Source organism: Phytophthora ramorum (genome assembly GCF_020800215.1).
Source record: "Phytophthora ramorum isolate Pr-102 chromosome Unknown Phyram_PR-102_s0004, whole genome shotgun sequence".
NCBI classification, from domain to species: domain Eukaryota; phylum Oomycota; class Peronosporomycetes; order Peronosporales; family Peronosporaceae; genus Phytophthora; species Phytophthora ramorum.
In genome coordinates, this window is record NW_027150650.1 from 1,741,804 (window position 1) to 1,758,485 (window position 16,682).

General features: G+C 53.7%; 5 protein-coding genes across 5 annotated transcripts; 2 read left to right on the top strand and 3 right to left on the bottom strand.

Annotated features, from left to right (window-relative positions):
* Positions 1 to 1,885: 1,885 nt before the first annotated feature.
* Positions 1,886 to 3,064, bottom strand: KRP23_5153 (bZIP transcription factor 1; the record flags this gene model as incomplete). The annotated part of the gene is made up of 1 exon (XM_067890192.1): positions 1,886 to 3,064. One exon carries the CDS (start codon positions 3,062 to 3,064, stop codon positions 1,886 to 1,888), a length of 1,179 nt encoding a protein of 392 aa, XP_067746757.1.
* Positions 3,065 to 6,366: 3,302 nt separating this feature from the next.
* KRP23_5154 (uncharacterized protein) lies at positions 6,367 to 7,014 on the top strand (the record flags this gene model as incomplete). The annotated part of the gene is made up of 1 exon (XM_067895862.1): positions 6,367 to 7,014. One exon carries the CDS (start codon positions 6,367 to 6,369, stop codon positions 7,012 to 7,014), a length of 648 nt encoding a protein of 215 aa, XP_067746758.1.
* Positions 7,015 to 9,251: 2,237 nt separating this feature from the next.
* Positions 9,252 to 12,446, top strand: KRP23_5155 (uncharacterized protein; the record flags this gene model as incomplete). Its single annotated transcript, XM_067890193.1, has 9 exons — positions 9,252 to 9,275; positions 9,369 to 9,713; positions 9,777 to 9,835; positions 10,798 to 10,813; positions 10,891 to 10,911; positions 11,185 to 11,235; positions 11,297 to 11,341; positions 12,300 to 12,327; positions 12,391 to 12,446. 9 exons carry the CDS (start codon positions 9,252 to 9,254, stop codon positions 12,444 to 12,446), a joined length of 645 nt encoding a protein of 214 aa, XP_067746759.1.
* A 1,529-nt stretch (positions 12,447 to 13,975) lies between these two features.
* KRP23_5156 (uncharacterized protein) lies at positions 13,976 to 14,536 on the bottom strand (the record flags this gene model as incomplete). The annotated part of the gene is made up of 1 exon (XM_067890194.1): positions 13,976 to 14,536. One exon carries the CDS (start codon positions 14,534 to 14,536, stop codon positions 13,976 to 13,978), a length of 561 nt encoding a protein of 186 aa, XP_067746760.1.
* A 1,333-nt stretch (positions 14,537 to 15,869) lies between these two features.
* Positions 15,870 to 16,379, bottom strand: KRP23_5157 (uncharacterized protein; the record flags this gene model as incomplete). Its single annotated transcript, XM_067890195.1, has 1 exon — positions 15,870 to 16,379. The coding sequence occupies one exon, from the start codon at positions 16,377 to 16,379 to the stop codon at positions 15,870 to 15,872; it is 510 nt and encodes a 169-aa protein (XP_067746761.1).
* Positions 16,380 to 16,682: the final 303 nt, after the last annotated feature.

Below are 16,682 nucleotides of genomic sequence, written 5' to 3' on the forward strand. Positions count from 1 at the left end.
ACGATGGGGCTGTAGCGTGGCGACAGCTGCGGTGTGGCTGCGTCCGAGCGCAATAGCGCCGTCGCAAAGTCCTCTGCGGCATTGCGCGATCGCGTGTTCACTCGTTGCTGGGGTGGGCTCCGCAGCCGCCTCCAACTCGAAGGGCTCCAACACTTCTAGCTCCTCAGGTGTCAGCTCTTCTCCGCGTGCTCCTGCCACCTAATAGAAGCAGCAGTTAGAAAATTAGCTATGAGCAACATAACGTATAAATGCAACATAAGAACACAAACCTTCACAACTGCGCTCTCAAACGCCGGTGAATGCACGATGTGGGCGTCAGGGAGCAAGTACTCCTCAGTCACGGGGTAGATCTCGGTCATCTTGTCGAACACGACACGGACAGCGCTCATAGATCGTGTCTTCCTGGAGCTTCTTGCAGACGCTGTTAAACGTCTTCAGGTTCTCTACGAGAGCGATGACACGACGATGAACAGCTGCCTTTGGCACGAGGTCATCCACTGCATCCACGTGCTTGATCGCGTCACGAATGCGCACGTACCGCTCCAGCATCATGAGCCTCGAGCTCCACCGGGTCGCGTTCGCCCGCAGCGGTGCCAGTGGCGTGTGGCGTCGGAGCTCCGCGCGGTTCTTGGGGTGCGTAGCGCCGCCACCAACGCGGCCACAGCTCCGATGAGGTCCTCGTGCTCCGCCAAATACCGTTTGGTCGCCAGGTTGAGACGGTGGGAAGCGCAGCCAACCAATGGAATGCCGAACATCGTCGCCGTCAGCTGAATGGTGGCGCAGTTGTCACCAATCAAAAAGCGTAAGTGCGCTGGAGATTGGCCATAAATGGCCAAAATGTTCCGAATGAACGCAACGTGAGACGCGGCCAACTGGTCCGCCTCGTCAAGTGGGGCCACCGCTAATAGCACGCAGTGCAGCTGGTCATCGCGCCAAAACACAATGTATGTGGCCACGAAGTGCTCAGCAAAGCACAACCAGCCGTCGTACATGACGCCAAAGATCGACGGGATGATGGCAGCAATCGCTCGCTCGACGGCCTTGGTTGTCTCGGCCATGTACCACTTCAACGTCTTCGAGCAGATTGGCTTGAGACGCGACATGGAGCGGGTGAGAGGCTGGTCGACCTCAGACAGAGGCATGTTGCGGTCGACCACCCATGGTAGATGTTAGCGATCTTGTCGTTGACAAAGCCGAAGGAGTGCAGAGTTCCGGCGTGCGAGCTGGCGTGCGCGAGGTAGTCGGCCTCGTACTCGGCGTTCTTGTCCTTCAGGTGGCTCATGAGGTTGCCGTAGCCACTAGAGGGAAGCTGGTGTCACACCGTACCGCAGTACTTGCATGGTCGGGGAGAGCGGCGAAGAGCACGCGGCAGATGTCGGCGTTCTTGGCCATCGTTTGGGGAGGAGGAGGAGTTGCTGGGATATGATAGAATGAGCTAGTAACCCGCCCAAGCTGTCACTGTCGTTTGGATAAAATCACTGGAGGAGGGAGACTCTACGTAAAAAACTTGGCTTCACTATGTCCTTTACTGAGTACATGTATTGTCAGCAAATAGCATTAATACAGCCCAGTAGTGTAGTACAATAATAATAATTGTGGTAGTAAAATACAACTTTTATTTATTATATTATATTTTTTTCCGAGCACTATATAGGACCCAGTATTTTTTATAGGTTGCGGCAATGCGGACACGTACGTGAAGAAGGGAGGGAAGTCGTAATACTCCGGGTACGAGAACTTGTCCATGGCGGCGAGGAAAGCAGAGGCTGATTGGTGATGTGGCGCAACTATTCCTTGAAATGAGATATGTAGGTTGGAATGGGTACATTATTTATAGATGGATGTAGCTTTACCTTGAAACTAGTGTAGGATGAAAAGCAGTTACTCATTCCTCAATCTCACCGATGGCACCGTCCTGCGCTATGAGCGCGTGCTCCAGCACGAAGGCTGCATCATCGATCGTCCCCAGCAAGTGGAGAAGCGAGGATAGGAAGTCAACTGTAGTCTCCAATCGCACCACTCGTTTGCTCGCTTCATCCCATTCAAAGCAGAGGCGGCACGGGAGACAAAGACGCTGGCCCAGCAGCTTCGACCTCAAAAGGGCGGTCTTGTCTTCTTGGCTCGTGTTGTACTGGCCTCCGTCGCCTTTCTTTAGGTGCGGAAACATGTTTTGCATGGTCGAGCTCGAGATCGTCACGTTGAGGGAGCCGGTGGCCGTAGTGAAGTCGTCGGAGATTCTAGTCATATGCTCCAGCTGGAACTGCAGGTCGTCAAAGTAGCTTGTGCACCGTTCCCACTGCTCCACGAGCGCATCTACGCCTCGCCGCTCTCCCAGCATCACGTCGCTTGCCACGGATGTCTGCAGGAACACGAGCTGCTGCTGTGCTTCGGACTTGTGGAGCCAGGCCTCTGGACCAGGGGATACCTGGTGGCTAAGTCGAGTTCCGTTGCGAAAGAGGTTGAAGTACTCGACCACTACATACCACGCGCTCGACTTGGCGTTTAAAATGAGTCGGCTGTGTTGCATCTCCAGAATCGGGATCTCGCGCTGGAGCTGCTCTACGCTGGTCTCAACTTCCTTCGCCTGCTCCGACTGTTTCTTCCTGTAGCGAGCCTGATTCGCGCGGCACTGTTCGCGCCGGAGGGGGGTCTTGATACGAATTCGCTTGCACTTAAACTTTGCGGCATTTGATCCGGGGCTCCAGATTGTTTTGACAGAAGGCACCGTCCTGGATGTAGCTGTCGGCTGCGGGAGTGACTGGGTTGGTGTCGAAGAAGCAAACGGAATCACTGGAGGCTTAGCGGCCTCATGCTGCGTCGGCGGGAGCGTTTCGTAGGTGCCGTGTGAGTCTTTGGTCGCCCGTCGAGCGAGCGATGCTTCCGTCAGATAGTCGAGAGGTGTCTGCTGCGCCAGGCTTGTTGCCTTCGGCGTATTGAATGCAGCGGCTCGCGTCGGTGGGATTGGCGGCAGCGCCTTGATGAACATACCGCCGCCGCCGCCGGTCGCTCGTGGCAGCACGTGCTCGATCACGTCGGACGCGAATATGCTTGACACACGGTCCATCGGATTCGGTTGCTGGAAGGTCTGGGAATGACACCACGCTGCTACAGGTTATACCCGTTGGAAACTGGACGCGGTGGGTGATCACTACGTGACTCGTGTTTACTGCAAATACTGGACCCGTTGTGTCCATGGAGCGCAATCGACCACAGATTTCGATTGCTCTCCACCACGTGAAGCGCTGCTTTTGGACACGTGCTGCTCCTGGAACAGGATATCCTGCTGGTTTCGCTGCCATCGCCTTGTGCAGGGCATTTTGCCGGCAAGTGCTCGCGGCTGCAGGATTTGATCCGACATGCGGTTCGGGAAACGCTGTATGTCGCACTGACGCCGTCGGAGACTGGGGAACTGGAAGCGATCGTCGACCTCTTCTACATCCACAACTTTCCTCTCGCAGTTTTTTTCTCTTGACTGGTTGCGCTTCGCCCTGATACTAGAGGAAACCGTTGTGTACACAAGTACGGCTACGCCGTTGTCAACCCGGCCTCGCGTAAGAAAGTGCCGTTCGAGTCGACTTGCTAGTCTACTTTGCCAGGCTGGAGTACCCGCTGCTGCACTGCTTTCACCATCGCTTGACGCTACAGATGAAAATTACCGCGGGTATCTAACTCAACTTTCCAGTTGTTTTGCAAGGCAACAGACCGTCATACTCAACGACGTGTGCCCCAACAATAGGACCACGCAATACAACAGTCTGCTCCCAATTCATCGTCATTCCTCCCACACTCCAATTGCAGCTTCCCATCGTCAATATGTCTCCGTCGATAATCGCTATCTTCCAGTGGATGAGTTTGGGACCTTTGATTGAAACGAACGTTGACCCGTTTTCGATCATCATAGCTGAGCTTTTCTCGGAGACATGTGCCCGATCAACGAGAACACGAACCGTGACACGCTGGGAGGCACGGATGATAGCGTCTGTCAGTTCAGGATGCGTCAAGATGAACATAGCGATATCCACTGAGGTCTCTGCGCCGTCGAGCAAATCGATGAGCTACTGAGGTGCAGCTTCGTCGCGAGAAAATCAGTAGTCTACAACTGTAGTTTGTAGTTTGTAGTCTGCACAGTATGTCCTGCTCCATGCGGCCAAATACTCGACGGTTGACCCCCATAAGCTTTGCGATATCCTTGAGCGATTGAGTTTGTGTGATGCTTAAGACCTCGTTTCAGCATTCCCACCACGAAACGCATGGGGGTCCACCGATAGGGTTTACCTGAATTCGACTCGTCTTGTTTGGGCTGGGCGTGGACGATGGAGTCGATCGTGCTGCGGGCGTGTCCCGAGCTTCGATGCAGCTGGGTAATTCTCTCCCCTTTCTGGTATCGCATGCGAAACTGGGACTTCTCTAATGTGGTTAGTCGCGGACGGCGTTTCTTGGGCAGCGTACTTCGAGTTCTGTAGGGATTCGGAAAGTGTGCTCTATGATATATCCGTGCTCTATGATAAGTGTTTGACTGTACGGTCAAGGGTGCTGGGAGTGAAGGTCATTCTTGAGACAGTCCGCCGAGCATGGCGTTCTTGCTGGACGATGGCGACGAGCAGGCCTTCGAGGCGGCGCTTTCTTTCGTGGACGAGTTCAAACTCGACGAGGGAATGACGAAGGAGACGTGGACGACCCGGGATGCTGCAGATTGCCACCAGGAACACGAGCAAGCGCCAAAGGCCCGTGACGACCTATCGTCGAATAGAAGCGAGCCTCAACAAGGCGAAGCACACGCCGCAACGGGCGAGTCCCTGACCAACAAGGCGAGGTCCAATGCAAGGAAGAAGCTGCTGCGCCAAGCGGGCATCTACAGCGACCCAAATCGCGCTCGCAACGAGCGAACGCGAGAGATCGCCTTCTTGCGCGAGCAGTTGGAGAAGCTGCGGCTGAACCTGAAGGTTCTGCAGAGCAGGCAGCGTCAAGGGCAGAATGGGGTGGTGCATGCTGCGGTGGTCTCGAGACACTGCAAGTCGCAGCTGTCCAGTATGTGGCAGGAACAGGCTCTGCGACAGCAGCGTCGCCGAGAAGAAGCAGAACGGGACAATATCCGCTTGAAATTGGCGGTGGAGCGACAGAAGAAGGTGGCGAGCACCCTCGAAAGCTTAATGAGGAAGCGATCCAGCCAATTGGTAGTGTGTCTCTTGTTTTTGTTTTTCTATAATGTCACTGACTACGAGATTTGCTGTTCGTGCTTTCAGACGGATGAATATGCCTCTTTGATGACCTTGTGCTGTTCACGACACAATACTGTCGATGTGCTCGATTTTTGCGGCGACATTGATGACTTTCGAGGGCTGTTCAAACGCGTCGACAATGCATACAGGGATGTGGATGCAGTTTTTAAAGCTAACGGTTTAGCAAGATCGACTATCTCTCCGGGTGATGTTCATATGCGCGAAGGCGTGGACGGCAAGTACCTCGAGTTTTCCACATACAAAGCCTTGCCATTCGAGGTGAAAGTTGCTACCGAGGTTGCCTGGGATCACTTCAAAGGAGTGGAGAAGCATCTCGGAGTCGGCAATATCTACGAGAAGGCAGCCAAGGTTTGTGCGTCAAACTTGAAGAATGTTGTATCCATTCTTGGAGCTCAGCTAACAGCTATTATTTGCACTTTGGCGGTAAATGCTGGCGAAACAGAACCTCGACGAGCCTTACACGATCGTCGAGGACTTCTCAATCGAAATCTACTCCAACAGTTCACGTGCAGACTACAAAACGAAGCAAGTGGTTCGACGGTACGTCGAGGTGGACCGAGATATCGTGATCTGGGTTTCGCACGCCACACCTGTCGAGGTCAAGCATAAACTTCTCTCTGGTTTGTCCTACAATTTCCTCGGGTATGCAATTACGAAGCGCTCAGCGGCTTCGACAGTAACTCAAGAGCTGACGCAGCTTCAGCTATGCTCACGAATCTCTCTCGACCAAGAAGCTGACACGACGTACACCTCCGAGAGCGCTCGCACTCTCGCCAACTTCCTGATTGTTCACGCAGCTAAGAACATCGTGGCCCACCGCGATACTATTGAAAACGCTCTGGCCGATCGAGTTCTGAGACAGCAACTGCAGTAAGAATTTACCAAACATGTGAAAGTATTTGCACCTCAGAGCAATATGTGGCTGTCACCTGCCCGAAACAAAGGATGCGTTTGTCATGCTTACAACAGCGTCCAATGGGGCAGACTTGTCAGTGAGACTCATGCACGGCATCCGATCATCATCTGGTAAGAGACGGCCGGCTGTACAGAGAAGAGAGTCTGTGGGAGGTCCGTTCATTTACCCGTTCGTCTGCTGCCACGCAAGGCGCCGGGCTGCGACGGAAGCATGGCGTTCCAACTGGAAGACGACGACCAAGTGCTGAGGGCGGCCCTGGCCTTCGTAGAAGAGTTTCAGTCCCCGCAGAGGAAGGATATCTCGACGGAGAACCGCGATGTACCGGTGTCAGACTCGAGACCTCGGTTGGACGACTGCGTGCAGGCGCCCCGACCCAAAAGGCGAGCAAAAGCATGTTCAAGCGAAGAAATAGCAAGACGGAGGGCGGAAGTCAACGAGAGGAAGAGGCTGCTACGAAGAGCGGGTGTCTATGCCGACCCCAACCGCGCGCGCAACGCCCAACCGCGAGAAATTGCCTACCTCCGCCAGCTAATAGAGAAGCTCCACATCAATATCGAGGCTTTACAAGAGAGAAATCGGTCGTTGCCAGCCTCGCCCAAAGGAGCATGTCGTGTACGTGAAGCACAGCAGAGGGGAGCGCTAGTCTTGGTGGACTCCTCATCGCAGATTCCCAGCATGTGGGAGAAATTGGCTGGCCGACAGCAGCAGCTACGTGAAGAAGCAGAGGAGAAGAACGCACGCTTGAAGCTCGCAGTGAAACACCATCAGAACTTAGCGGACGTCCTCAGTAGCTTCCTGCGAAGACGAGCGACTCAACTGGTATGTGTTTATTGGAGTGCCCTTTTGCTGATGTCTTAACAAACGCTGTGTGCGGAGTTCATGCGAGGCTAACATGACGATGCCTTGTTTCTCTACAGGCGAACGAGTATTCCTCTTTTGTAGGCCCTCGTTTCACTAAACACCACATCGTCCAAGCACTGGACATCGACAGAGAAAGTAGTGAAATCGGGCGGCTGCTTCGCCATCTCGAAGCTTCCTACAGAGATATGGACACCATTTTCGAGTCGAATGGCCTGGCTGCAATGGCCATATCTCCAACTGAAGTTCATATGCGTGAAGGCGTCAACGGCAAGTACCGCTGTCTCGAATTTTTTAGTTACAAGATTTTGCCTTTCGAGTTGAACGCAACGACCGAAGCCACGTGGGCCTATTTCAAGGGAGTGGAGAAGCATCTCGGCTATGGAAACCTGTACAACAAGGCGGCCAAGGTACAGTAGTGAATGCCCTCACCCGGGTGCGGTCTGCGACTAATTCGGTGGCATGGTAAACTGGAACAGAACCTAGACGAACCATATACCATCGTCGAAAACTTCACTAAGGAGCTGTATTCCGGTAATGCTAGGGCGGATATCCGAGTCAAACAGGTCATTCGCCGATATGTCGAAGCCGACCGCGATGTTGTGATCCGGGTCTACCGCGCAGTACCTGTCGAGATCAAGCACAAGCTGCTCAGCAGGTTGACGTACTACTTGCAGGGCTACGCAGTTACAAAGCGGGCACCGATGTCGACTCCCGAACGCGAGCTGTCGATACTGCAACTATGCACTGTCGTGTGTTTCGACCAGGAAGAGGCCGCGGCAGCGTGCGATCCAATCAGTCTGCGAGGACTCACCAAGTTCCTTACCGTCCACACAGCGCAGAACACACGAGCTCACTCCGATTTGATCGAGAACGCATTAGCCGACCAGGTAATGGCGCAATACATGTACACGCAGTAAGGGAAGCAGACCACCGCAGAAGGGCATCTCCTTAGAGGTGGCGCTGTCCTTACTCGAGGAGTTCGCGTTCAATGACGCAGCAGAAAACGTGTCCTCCTCGGTGAATGGCATTCAAACACCGAGCTTCGGCGAGACTATGCCGATACTCCGTCGCTCGTGTAGCAGCTCGATAGCAAGACTGCAGCATCACAATTAGATAAATAGGCGAAGATTAACGAGAAGAGGAATATGCTGCGCAAGGCAGGCGTCTACGGTGACCTGAAGATCGCCTTCCTTTGGGAGCAAATTAAAAGGCTCCAAATCGACGTGCAGGTTCTGCAGCAGAGAGAGAAACACAAGTCTGCAGGTTTGTCAGAGAGACCATGGAAGGCAGACGCAATGGAGTTAACAGACTCAGCGTTGCAGGAAAACCTTTGGGAGGAATTGGCTACACGCCAGAAGCATCGGTGGAATGAATCAAACGCCAGGAATGTACGCTTGAGACCCATCGCTCGGGCGGATATCCAAGCGAAGCAAGTGTTACAGCGCTACGTCGAAGCTGATCGCGACGCCAGCGTCTTTGTGAACCGTGCGGTGCCGACTCCACAAGATGCCGACGAAAAGGTCACCGGACTCGACACCGGAAGGCGCTGCAGTTGCGCTCCCACGTCTCTCTCGACCAGAACGAGACCCGCACGCCCTCACCAAGACCCCCATCATCCACACGGCGTAGAACATGAGAACGCATCGCGAGTTGATCGAGAACGCCTTGGTCGATCGAGCTCTAGACTTGCCTGGCGTACATTAATCAAACCCTGTCATTTCCGTTGCATTATGGCCCTCCTGGACGACGACGAGACGGTCTTCCAAGCCGCGCTGTCCTTCGTAGACGAGTTCTCTTGCGATGAAGACGCTGCGGGGCGTCCCTCCTGCGTGACGGACAACTCGGTGCGGCTTCACGGCCCTACAACGCCCGTGGTATTCAGCCCTGACGCTCACAAACAGCGACGCCGGGACCAAATCAACGAAAAGAGGAGACTTCTGCGTAAAGCTGGCGTCTATGGGGATCCAAACCGCGTCCGCAACGCAGGGCGATTGGAGCTTCTCCAGCTTCGAGAGCAACTGGAGCAGCTTCAAGTGGACGTTCAGGTGCTAACGAGGATGGAGACTAAGGAGAGACCACGAAGTTTGATCAGTTCGCCTTCGTTGGGACCCTCAGCATGGCAGGAGCTGGCACTGCGACAGCGACGCCGTCGTGAAGACGCAGAGCGGGACAACATCCGCTTGAAAGTTGCTGTGGAGCACCAGCGCCAGATTGCCGAAGGGCTTCGAGACCTCATGCAAAAGCGGACACGACAGGTGGTAAGGCCTTCTGCTCTACGCGTCAACGTCTTCCTTCGTGTTCATGCGGTGGTGTACTCATCGGGTTGTAATTTATGATGCGTACTGCTGTAGACAAAGGAGTGTACGTCGTTGACGAGCCGCCCAAGCTTGACGCACCATGATGTGAATCTTTTGGATGTCAACGGAGACATGGAGGACTTTCGAGTCCTCTTTCGACACCTTGAAAACGCCTACCAGGCGGTGGATACTCTTTTCACTGCCAACGGTTTGGCTGCCATGTCGCTCCCCCCTGGGGACGTGCACATGCGTGAAAATGTCGACGGTAGATACCTTGAGTGCTGTAGTCACAAGCTGCTGCCTTTTGCGATGAGAATGGCGGCCGAGGCGACTTGGGAGCACTTCAAGGGAGTGGAGAAGCACTTTGGCAACGGCAGTCTCTACGAAAAGACTGCAAAGGTGAGTTCTGAGCGTCCCTTGTTTTAAAACACCTGGGCTACCTAACTTGCTTGTTACATGCAGGATCTGGACGACCCGTACACGATCATTGAGAACTTCACCAAGGAGCTGTACTCCGACACGTCTCGAGCAGATATCCAAGTGAAACAAGTGGTGCGGCGGTATGTGGAGACTGACCGGGACGTCGTGATTTGGGTCGCGCGCGTCGCACCCGCCGAGATCAAACACAAGATGCTGCGTGGGTTGGCGTACCATCTCCGAGGCTACGCAGTCACCAGGAAGTCGCCCGAGTCAAGACCAACCGAAGAGCAGTCTGTGCTTCAGCAATGCTCGCTCGTTTCTCTGGACCAAGACGCTACAATGAGGTGCAACCCAGCCGATCTACGCACGCTGACCAACTTTATGATGGTGAACACTGCACAAAATATCCGATCGCACCGGGAGCGCATTGAGAACGCACTCATCGACGGATCTGTAGCACGTCGCATGCAATAAATAGTCCATTTCAATAGTGCTTCATGGCGTTCCTGCAAGACGACGACGACGCCTTCGAGGCAGCACTGGCGTTGCTGGACGAGTTTGCGGCCGGCGTGGCAGTAGACGGAGGCTCCTCGTCTGTGACCACTAGTTCTTCGAGCCTGGACCCCATGAACGGCGCGATATACGTCCCTGACGCCCGTCCGGAGCTGACCAAGAAGCAGGGGCTGAGTGACGAGAAGGAGAAGCGGAAGGCTGCGTTCAATGAGAAGAGGAAGTTGCTGCGCAGAGCTGGAGTGTATGGAGACGCGAACCGCGCGCGCAACGAGCGTTCAAGGGAGATTGCGCACCTCCGTGAGCAAATGGGGAAGCTGCAAGTGGATCTACAGATTCTACAGACCAGACAAAGTCAACAGCAAGACGAGGGCAAGGAGATGAGCACGACTGTGCCGAGCACAGAGTCTCAGATCAGCAGTAGCTTGTGGAAGGGAGTGGCAGATCAGCAGAGGCGCCGCAGACAGGAGGCAGAGCGTGATAACGTGCTTTTGAGGCTCGCCGTTGAGCGCCAACGGAATGTGGCGAACAGCTTGACGAGCATCATGCACAGACGAGCAGCTCAGCTGGTAAGACACTTGGTTCTGATGGGAAAAGGAGCAACCTGACTAACGTTCTAGCTTGGCTTGCCGTTTGCTTGGTGCAGACGAACGAGTGCGCGTCTCTGGTGACTACGGCGTGCCCAACGCATCAGGCTGTGAATGTGCTAGACTTCAGTGGGGATATGGAGGACTTCAGAGGACTCTTCCGACGCCTTGACGACGCATACCAAAAGATGGACGACATTTTCATGGCGAGCGGTCTGATGGCCATGGCGATCCCCCCTGGCGACGTCCATGTGCACAGGGGTCTCGATGGCAAGTCGCTCGAGTTCGTGAGCTACAAAGTGTTGCCTTTCGATGTCCGTGCAACCGCTGAAGCGACTTGGAACCATTTCAAGGGAGTGGAGAAGCACTTGATCAACGGCAGTCTGTACGAGAAGTCGGAGAAGGTGAGTCAAGAGCCAGCAGCGTCACCCGTATACTCTCTGATGGTTCGTGTGGTTTGGACAGGACCTCGACGAGCCGTACACCATCATCGCCGACTTCAAGAAGGAGGTCTACTCGGCGAGCTCCAGAGCCGACATCAAGGTGAAGCAAGTCATCCGGCGCTACGTGGAACAAGACCGCGACCTAGTACTCTGGGTTTCGCGCGCGGTCCCCATCGAGATCAAGCACAAGATGCTCCGTGGGCTGACCTACCACCTTCGAGGCTTCGCCGTCTCGAGGCGCTCGTCCGAATCCACGCCAGATCGGGAGGTGTCGGTGCTGCAGCTGTGCTATCTGGTGTCTCTGGACCAAGACGCCGCAATGAGGTGCGACCCAACGAACCTGCACGAACTCCTCAACTTCCTCGTCGCCACCACAATGCAGAACATCCGCGCGCATCGTGAGCGCATCGAGAACACTTTGATCGACAAATCTCTACCGCGTCGCACGCAGCAGTAGCCCATTTTCATTTATAAAAAAACAAAAACATTTTAGAGTGCACGAGTGCGTGGCAAATGGCCTTCCTGCAGGAAGACGACGGCGCCTTCGAGGCCGCGCTGTCGCTCCTGGACGAGTTTGCATCCGATACTGCAGCAGCAGAAGCTGAGCCGTCGTCTACTGCGACGCCCGCCGCCAGTTGCAAGCCGAAGACGAGGGGTTCACGTGGCCGACAAGTGCGTGGAGAGGAGGAAAAGAGACGGAAGGCGGAGCTCAATAAGAGGAGAAAGCAGCTGCGCAAGGCTGGCGTCTATGGAGACGCCAACAAAGCGCGCAACGAGCGGTCCAGGGAGATCGCGTTCTTGCGAGAGCAAATGGAGAGGCTGCAGCTCGATCTGGAGGTGCTACAGAGCCCAAAGGGGGAGAAGCCGCGTGTACTGGTCAAGAAGGCAGGAGTACAGGTAACCGGTGGTTTGTGGCAGCAACTGGCGTGTCAGCAGAAGCGAAGGCGAGAAGAGACGGAGCGAAACAATGTGCTGCTGAGGCTTGCTATTGAGCGTCAGAAGAAGGTGGCGGGTGGCTTGCGCAGCCTGATGCAGAGACGAGCGACGCAGTTGGTAAAGCGCTCGGGTCTTGGGAATCCTTTGGAAACTGACTGCTATTCGTTTTGATGTCCCCAGACGAACGAGTGCTCGTCGCTGATGACCTTGGTGTGCTCGAAACACCACGTCGTTGAGGTGTTGGACTTACGCGGGGATTTGGGCGACTTTCAAGAACTCTTTGGTCGCCTTGACGATTCGTACAGGAAAGTGAACGAAGTATTCATGGCGAATGGCCTGGCCGGTATGACCGTGTCTCCTCTCGACCTCCACGTGCGCGAAGGTGTCGATGGCAACTTCTTCGAGCTGTCAAGCTACAAGGTGCTGCCGTTTGATGTCCGCGCTGCCACGGAAGCGGCGTGGAACCACTTCAAAGGCGTGGAGAAACACCTAGGAAATGGCAGCCTCTACGAGAAAGCAGAAAAGGTAAGCGTCGAAAGGATCAGTCGTGATAATTGACATGTGCTAACAGTTTGAGGGTCTCCAACAACAGGATCTCGACGAGCCCTACACGATCATAGCAGACTTCAAAAAGGAAATCTACTCTGCCAGCTCGCGAGCCGACATCCAAGTCAAGCAGGTGATCCGACGCTACGTCGAAGAAGACCGCGACGTCATCGTCTGGGTCTCGCACGCAATCCCCATCGAGATCAAAAACAAGAAGCTTCGTGGCCTGACGTATCACTTGCGAGGGTACGCAATTACCAAGCGCTCTGCGGATTCGACCCCGGACCGCGAGCTGACAGTGCTGCAGCTGTGCTACATGATCTCCCTTGACCAAGAGGCCGAGAGCAGATACGGCCACGACGACGTTCGAGCAATCACAAACTTCATGATTGTCAGCGCCGGACAAAACCTGCGAGCACACCGAGAGTTCATCGAGAACGCACTGGTGGACCAAGTGCTTGCAGCCGGCAACACTACCCAGTAATATAGACTACCAATAGACTGAACATTGCCCAATAGCTCTGCTGGACGATGTGTTCGAGGCGGCGCTGTCCTTCCTGGACAAATACTCGTTCGAGGAAGCTACGGCTGAGGGTCTCTTCCCCTCGGACGGCCAGAATGAGGAGCTTCACGACACCTCCAACCCTTCTAGCAACCATGCACCGCCGATTCAGTCTAGATTCGAGACTACAGGACAACCTAACGGAGACCAAGCAAGACGACGCAAGGAGTTTATGAGAAGAAGACGATGCTGCACCACACAGGCATCTGCGGTGATCCGAACCGGACATGACCATCTCTCCGACCGACACACACGTGCGCGCAGTTACCAACGACAACTATATGGAGTTCTTCACGTTCAAAGAGCTTTCGTTAGGGGACCGGGGCACTGCGGAATATATATGTTTGACAGACACGATGCGGCGAGTGCCTGGCGTTAAGTGCAACAGGGCGCCTAGCAAGCGGTCGCCACCTTTGCAAAATGCTTCATCAGCTTGGAACGCTACGAGAAAATGAAAGCCAAAGCTTGAAAGGTCAAGTGAAGCAAGCTTGTTCACCCGTGAAAGTCGTCCAGTTCGTCATTTGACCCAAAGTCACGCCTTTACTCGCCTACGTCTTTCTGTCTGTAAAATCAAACTGTCGCCAAATTAACGGCACTACCAGCTCTCCATCACGCTTTCCCCACGAGCGCTTGCCGAGCGAACTCGCCCGATTAGTTCTACACATGGTTGATATATTGAACCGGGGCTTTCTCGATGGCACTCTCCAACACATTCATGAGCGTGTCCTCCCCTTGGGTCCCAAAAAACTCGGCACAGTTCTCTGGAGTCGAAAAATTCAGCAGAATCACCTCGTCGATTTGCTTGAAGGCACCACTGAGATAAATGGCCGACTTTGAGACCGAACGATCCTCTGCTTCAAATTTCTTGTTTAGCTCGGCAGAATATACCGTAGCGCACACGACCAGTACGTTCAGTCGGCCCTCTTTGGATTCAAACATCCTGTTGAACTGATCACACTCGTCTTCCACCGTCGTCCTCTTGACCTCGGTGCGGATACATTGTTTAACAACCAGACCCACCGTCAGCGGTTTGTTATGTACCTTCGTCACTAGCAGGATGTCTGGCGACGCTGACTTCGAAAACGGTGTCAGATTCACTCGACGTTCGTCAATCACAAGGTTATCAATTTCCGCCATGAAGGAATCCAAGTGATCTGGTTGTGCGGTGGCTGTGGCCAGCGTGGGCGACTTGTTCCCACTCTTTGTTATTTTCGGCATCCAATACGTCGACGTCGCGAGGTGCACTCCTGTGCAGCGCCCAAACTCCTGATTCTCGGTAAAGAAGCTGGGAAGCCTCCTTCTGACATAGCTCTTTGAAGCGTGCCAAGAAAAGCAGCTCAAACATGTCCAGGTAGTCAATCGATACTTGGCCAATTGCAGGTACGAGTTTTCCAAGGATGTATTTGACCAAGTAGACGGACGCCAATATCACGTTCTGGATATACGACGGCATGTACAGCTTCGCAGTATCCACTGTCCCATCCCACGCAATACCAAAACCGTTGGCGATGGTGTCTAACGCGATTGCTTTGTCTCCCGAGTCCGTCCAGATCTCTGACAAGTCCATTGACTTCTGTTCGATTGCACAATTCATCAATCGTCGAAGAGGTGCCTTGTAAATCCGCAAGCGCCGATCAAAATCCTTCCAATCAATTTTGGCATCGGGTACATCAAGCGCGGCGTACTCAACAAGTGCGCAAGGCGTAGACCAACGACCACGGGTGGCCAAACGTCGTTTTGAAAAGATGGTGAGCAACCTCGGTCACTTGCTTGTCGTCGAGTTTACAGTGCTCTTGGATCGTCTCCTTTTCCTTGTTGTCCCAATAAATCCTCTTGATTATTTCTTTAATCGAAGAGGCTCCAAGAAGATGAAGGCTGAGTCGTTGAAACTTGAAAGAGCGATTGCTCAGCCCTGGATCTGGCAGTGATCTCAAGCTGACGTAGTTCAGGGATGGCGCGCGACCAGCAATCAGGAAAAACAACTTTTTCAACAGGAAATAACGGGAGCAGAGTATCGTTGCAGAACATCATGAATTGTTTTTTTTGGAGACATCATCACCGGGTATGACTTTCGTAAAAGCTGCGCCGACCTTATCGATCACAATGAACAGTGCACCAACTTCCTTCGTCAAGTGTCTGAACAAAACATCGAGCGAAACCGTGTGCGCAAGTGCACGAGGTCGGATACCGTAGTTCTTGTCAAAATAAGCACCGATTCGGGCCATCAAACTCCTTTCATTTTTCATAAAGTCACATACCCCTTTTTCATCCAGGAGGTCCAAAAGAGCAAATTGGATAGAGATCGTGTGGCAGTTGCGAATAACATCCAAGAACCCACCCTCTACTTTGTTGTCTCCTTGTAAACGATCCCATTGTTGTTTACATCTTCGAATGTACTCATTGCCGAAAGTTGACTTCCCAAGGCCGAAGACATGGTCTACAAGAGGAATCGACCATTCCAAACCACCTGTATTTCCGCGATCATACGTGGCTTGGTGGCACTCTAGAAGCCGTCGCTCGATCTCGGTTCACGAAGAAAAGATTGGAGATATCAAGGGAATATACGAGCTCCTCCATTTTCCATTCCCTTTTTGCCGTTTCGCCGGATCTCGGCTTCTTCTTTTGACTCCTCTCGTGGTCTCGTCCGCCCAGTCGACATCGTTTTGCCAGCTTCTTCAATAGTAGCGTCCGCTAACAGAGAATCCTGCTTCGGATCACTACTGTATGCGTTCCAGTCCGTGTACACCTTGAGTTGCGAAGCAGCAATTCTCGCGAAGAGGCTATCATCATAAATGTTCTTCACCACAACCCGTAGCTGCTCAACTCTGCTCTCTTCAGAGAGAGCGACGGAATCTGCATCTGCGAGAGCCACGTGAGTGTCGGCAGCCATCAACTTGAACCAGACCTTCGGCACTTGCACGATAAACGAGTTCTGCTCGTTATCACCAAATGAACCGATCTGCGCACCTGCCTGCAATGGTAATTGGTCTACGACTCGACCATCCACTAAAGTCCCGACCCGAGTCAAGAACGCCGCCATGTTCTTGTAAACTTTGAACATCCCGCGAGAAGACTCTCGCGGTATTTGTTCTTCACCGCATCTCGGAATTGAAGCACTATGGAATCATCCATCTCAACCGCATCAGCCGACGAAATCGGATCCCCTCGTTCGTTTACCAACTGGAACCACACGAACCGAGCCATCGCTGCCGCTTTCTGTTTGACGCCGCAGATTCTCGAATGGGGAAGAGAAAACTGCGGGGTGACCAACACTCGTTCACCCTCTTAAGTGACTGGGGCTGTGGCTTCATGGCCAAACTCGAGGACCATCTCGTTCAACAAGCAGACGTAGTAAAGGATACAA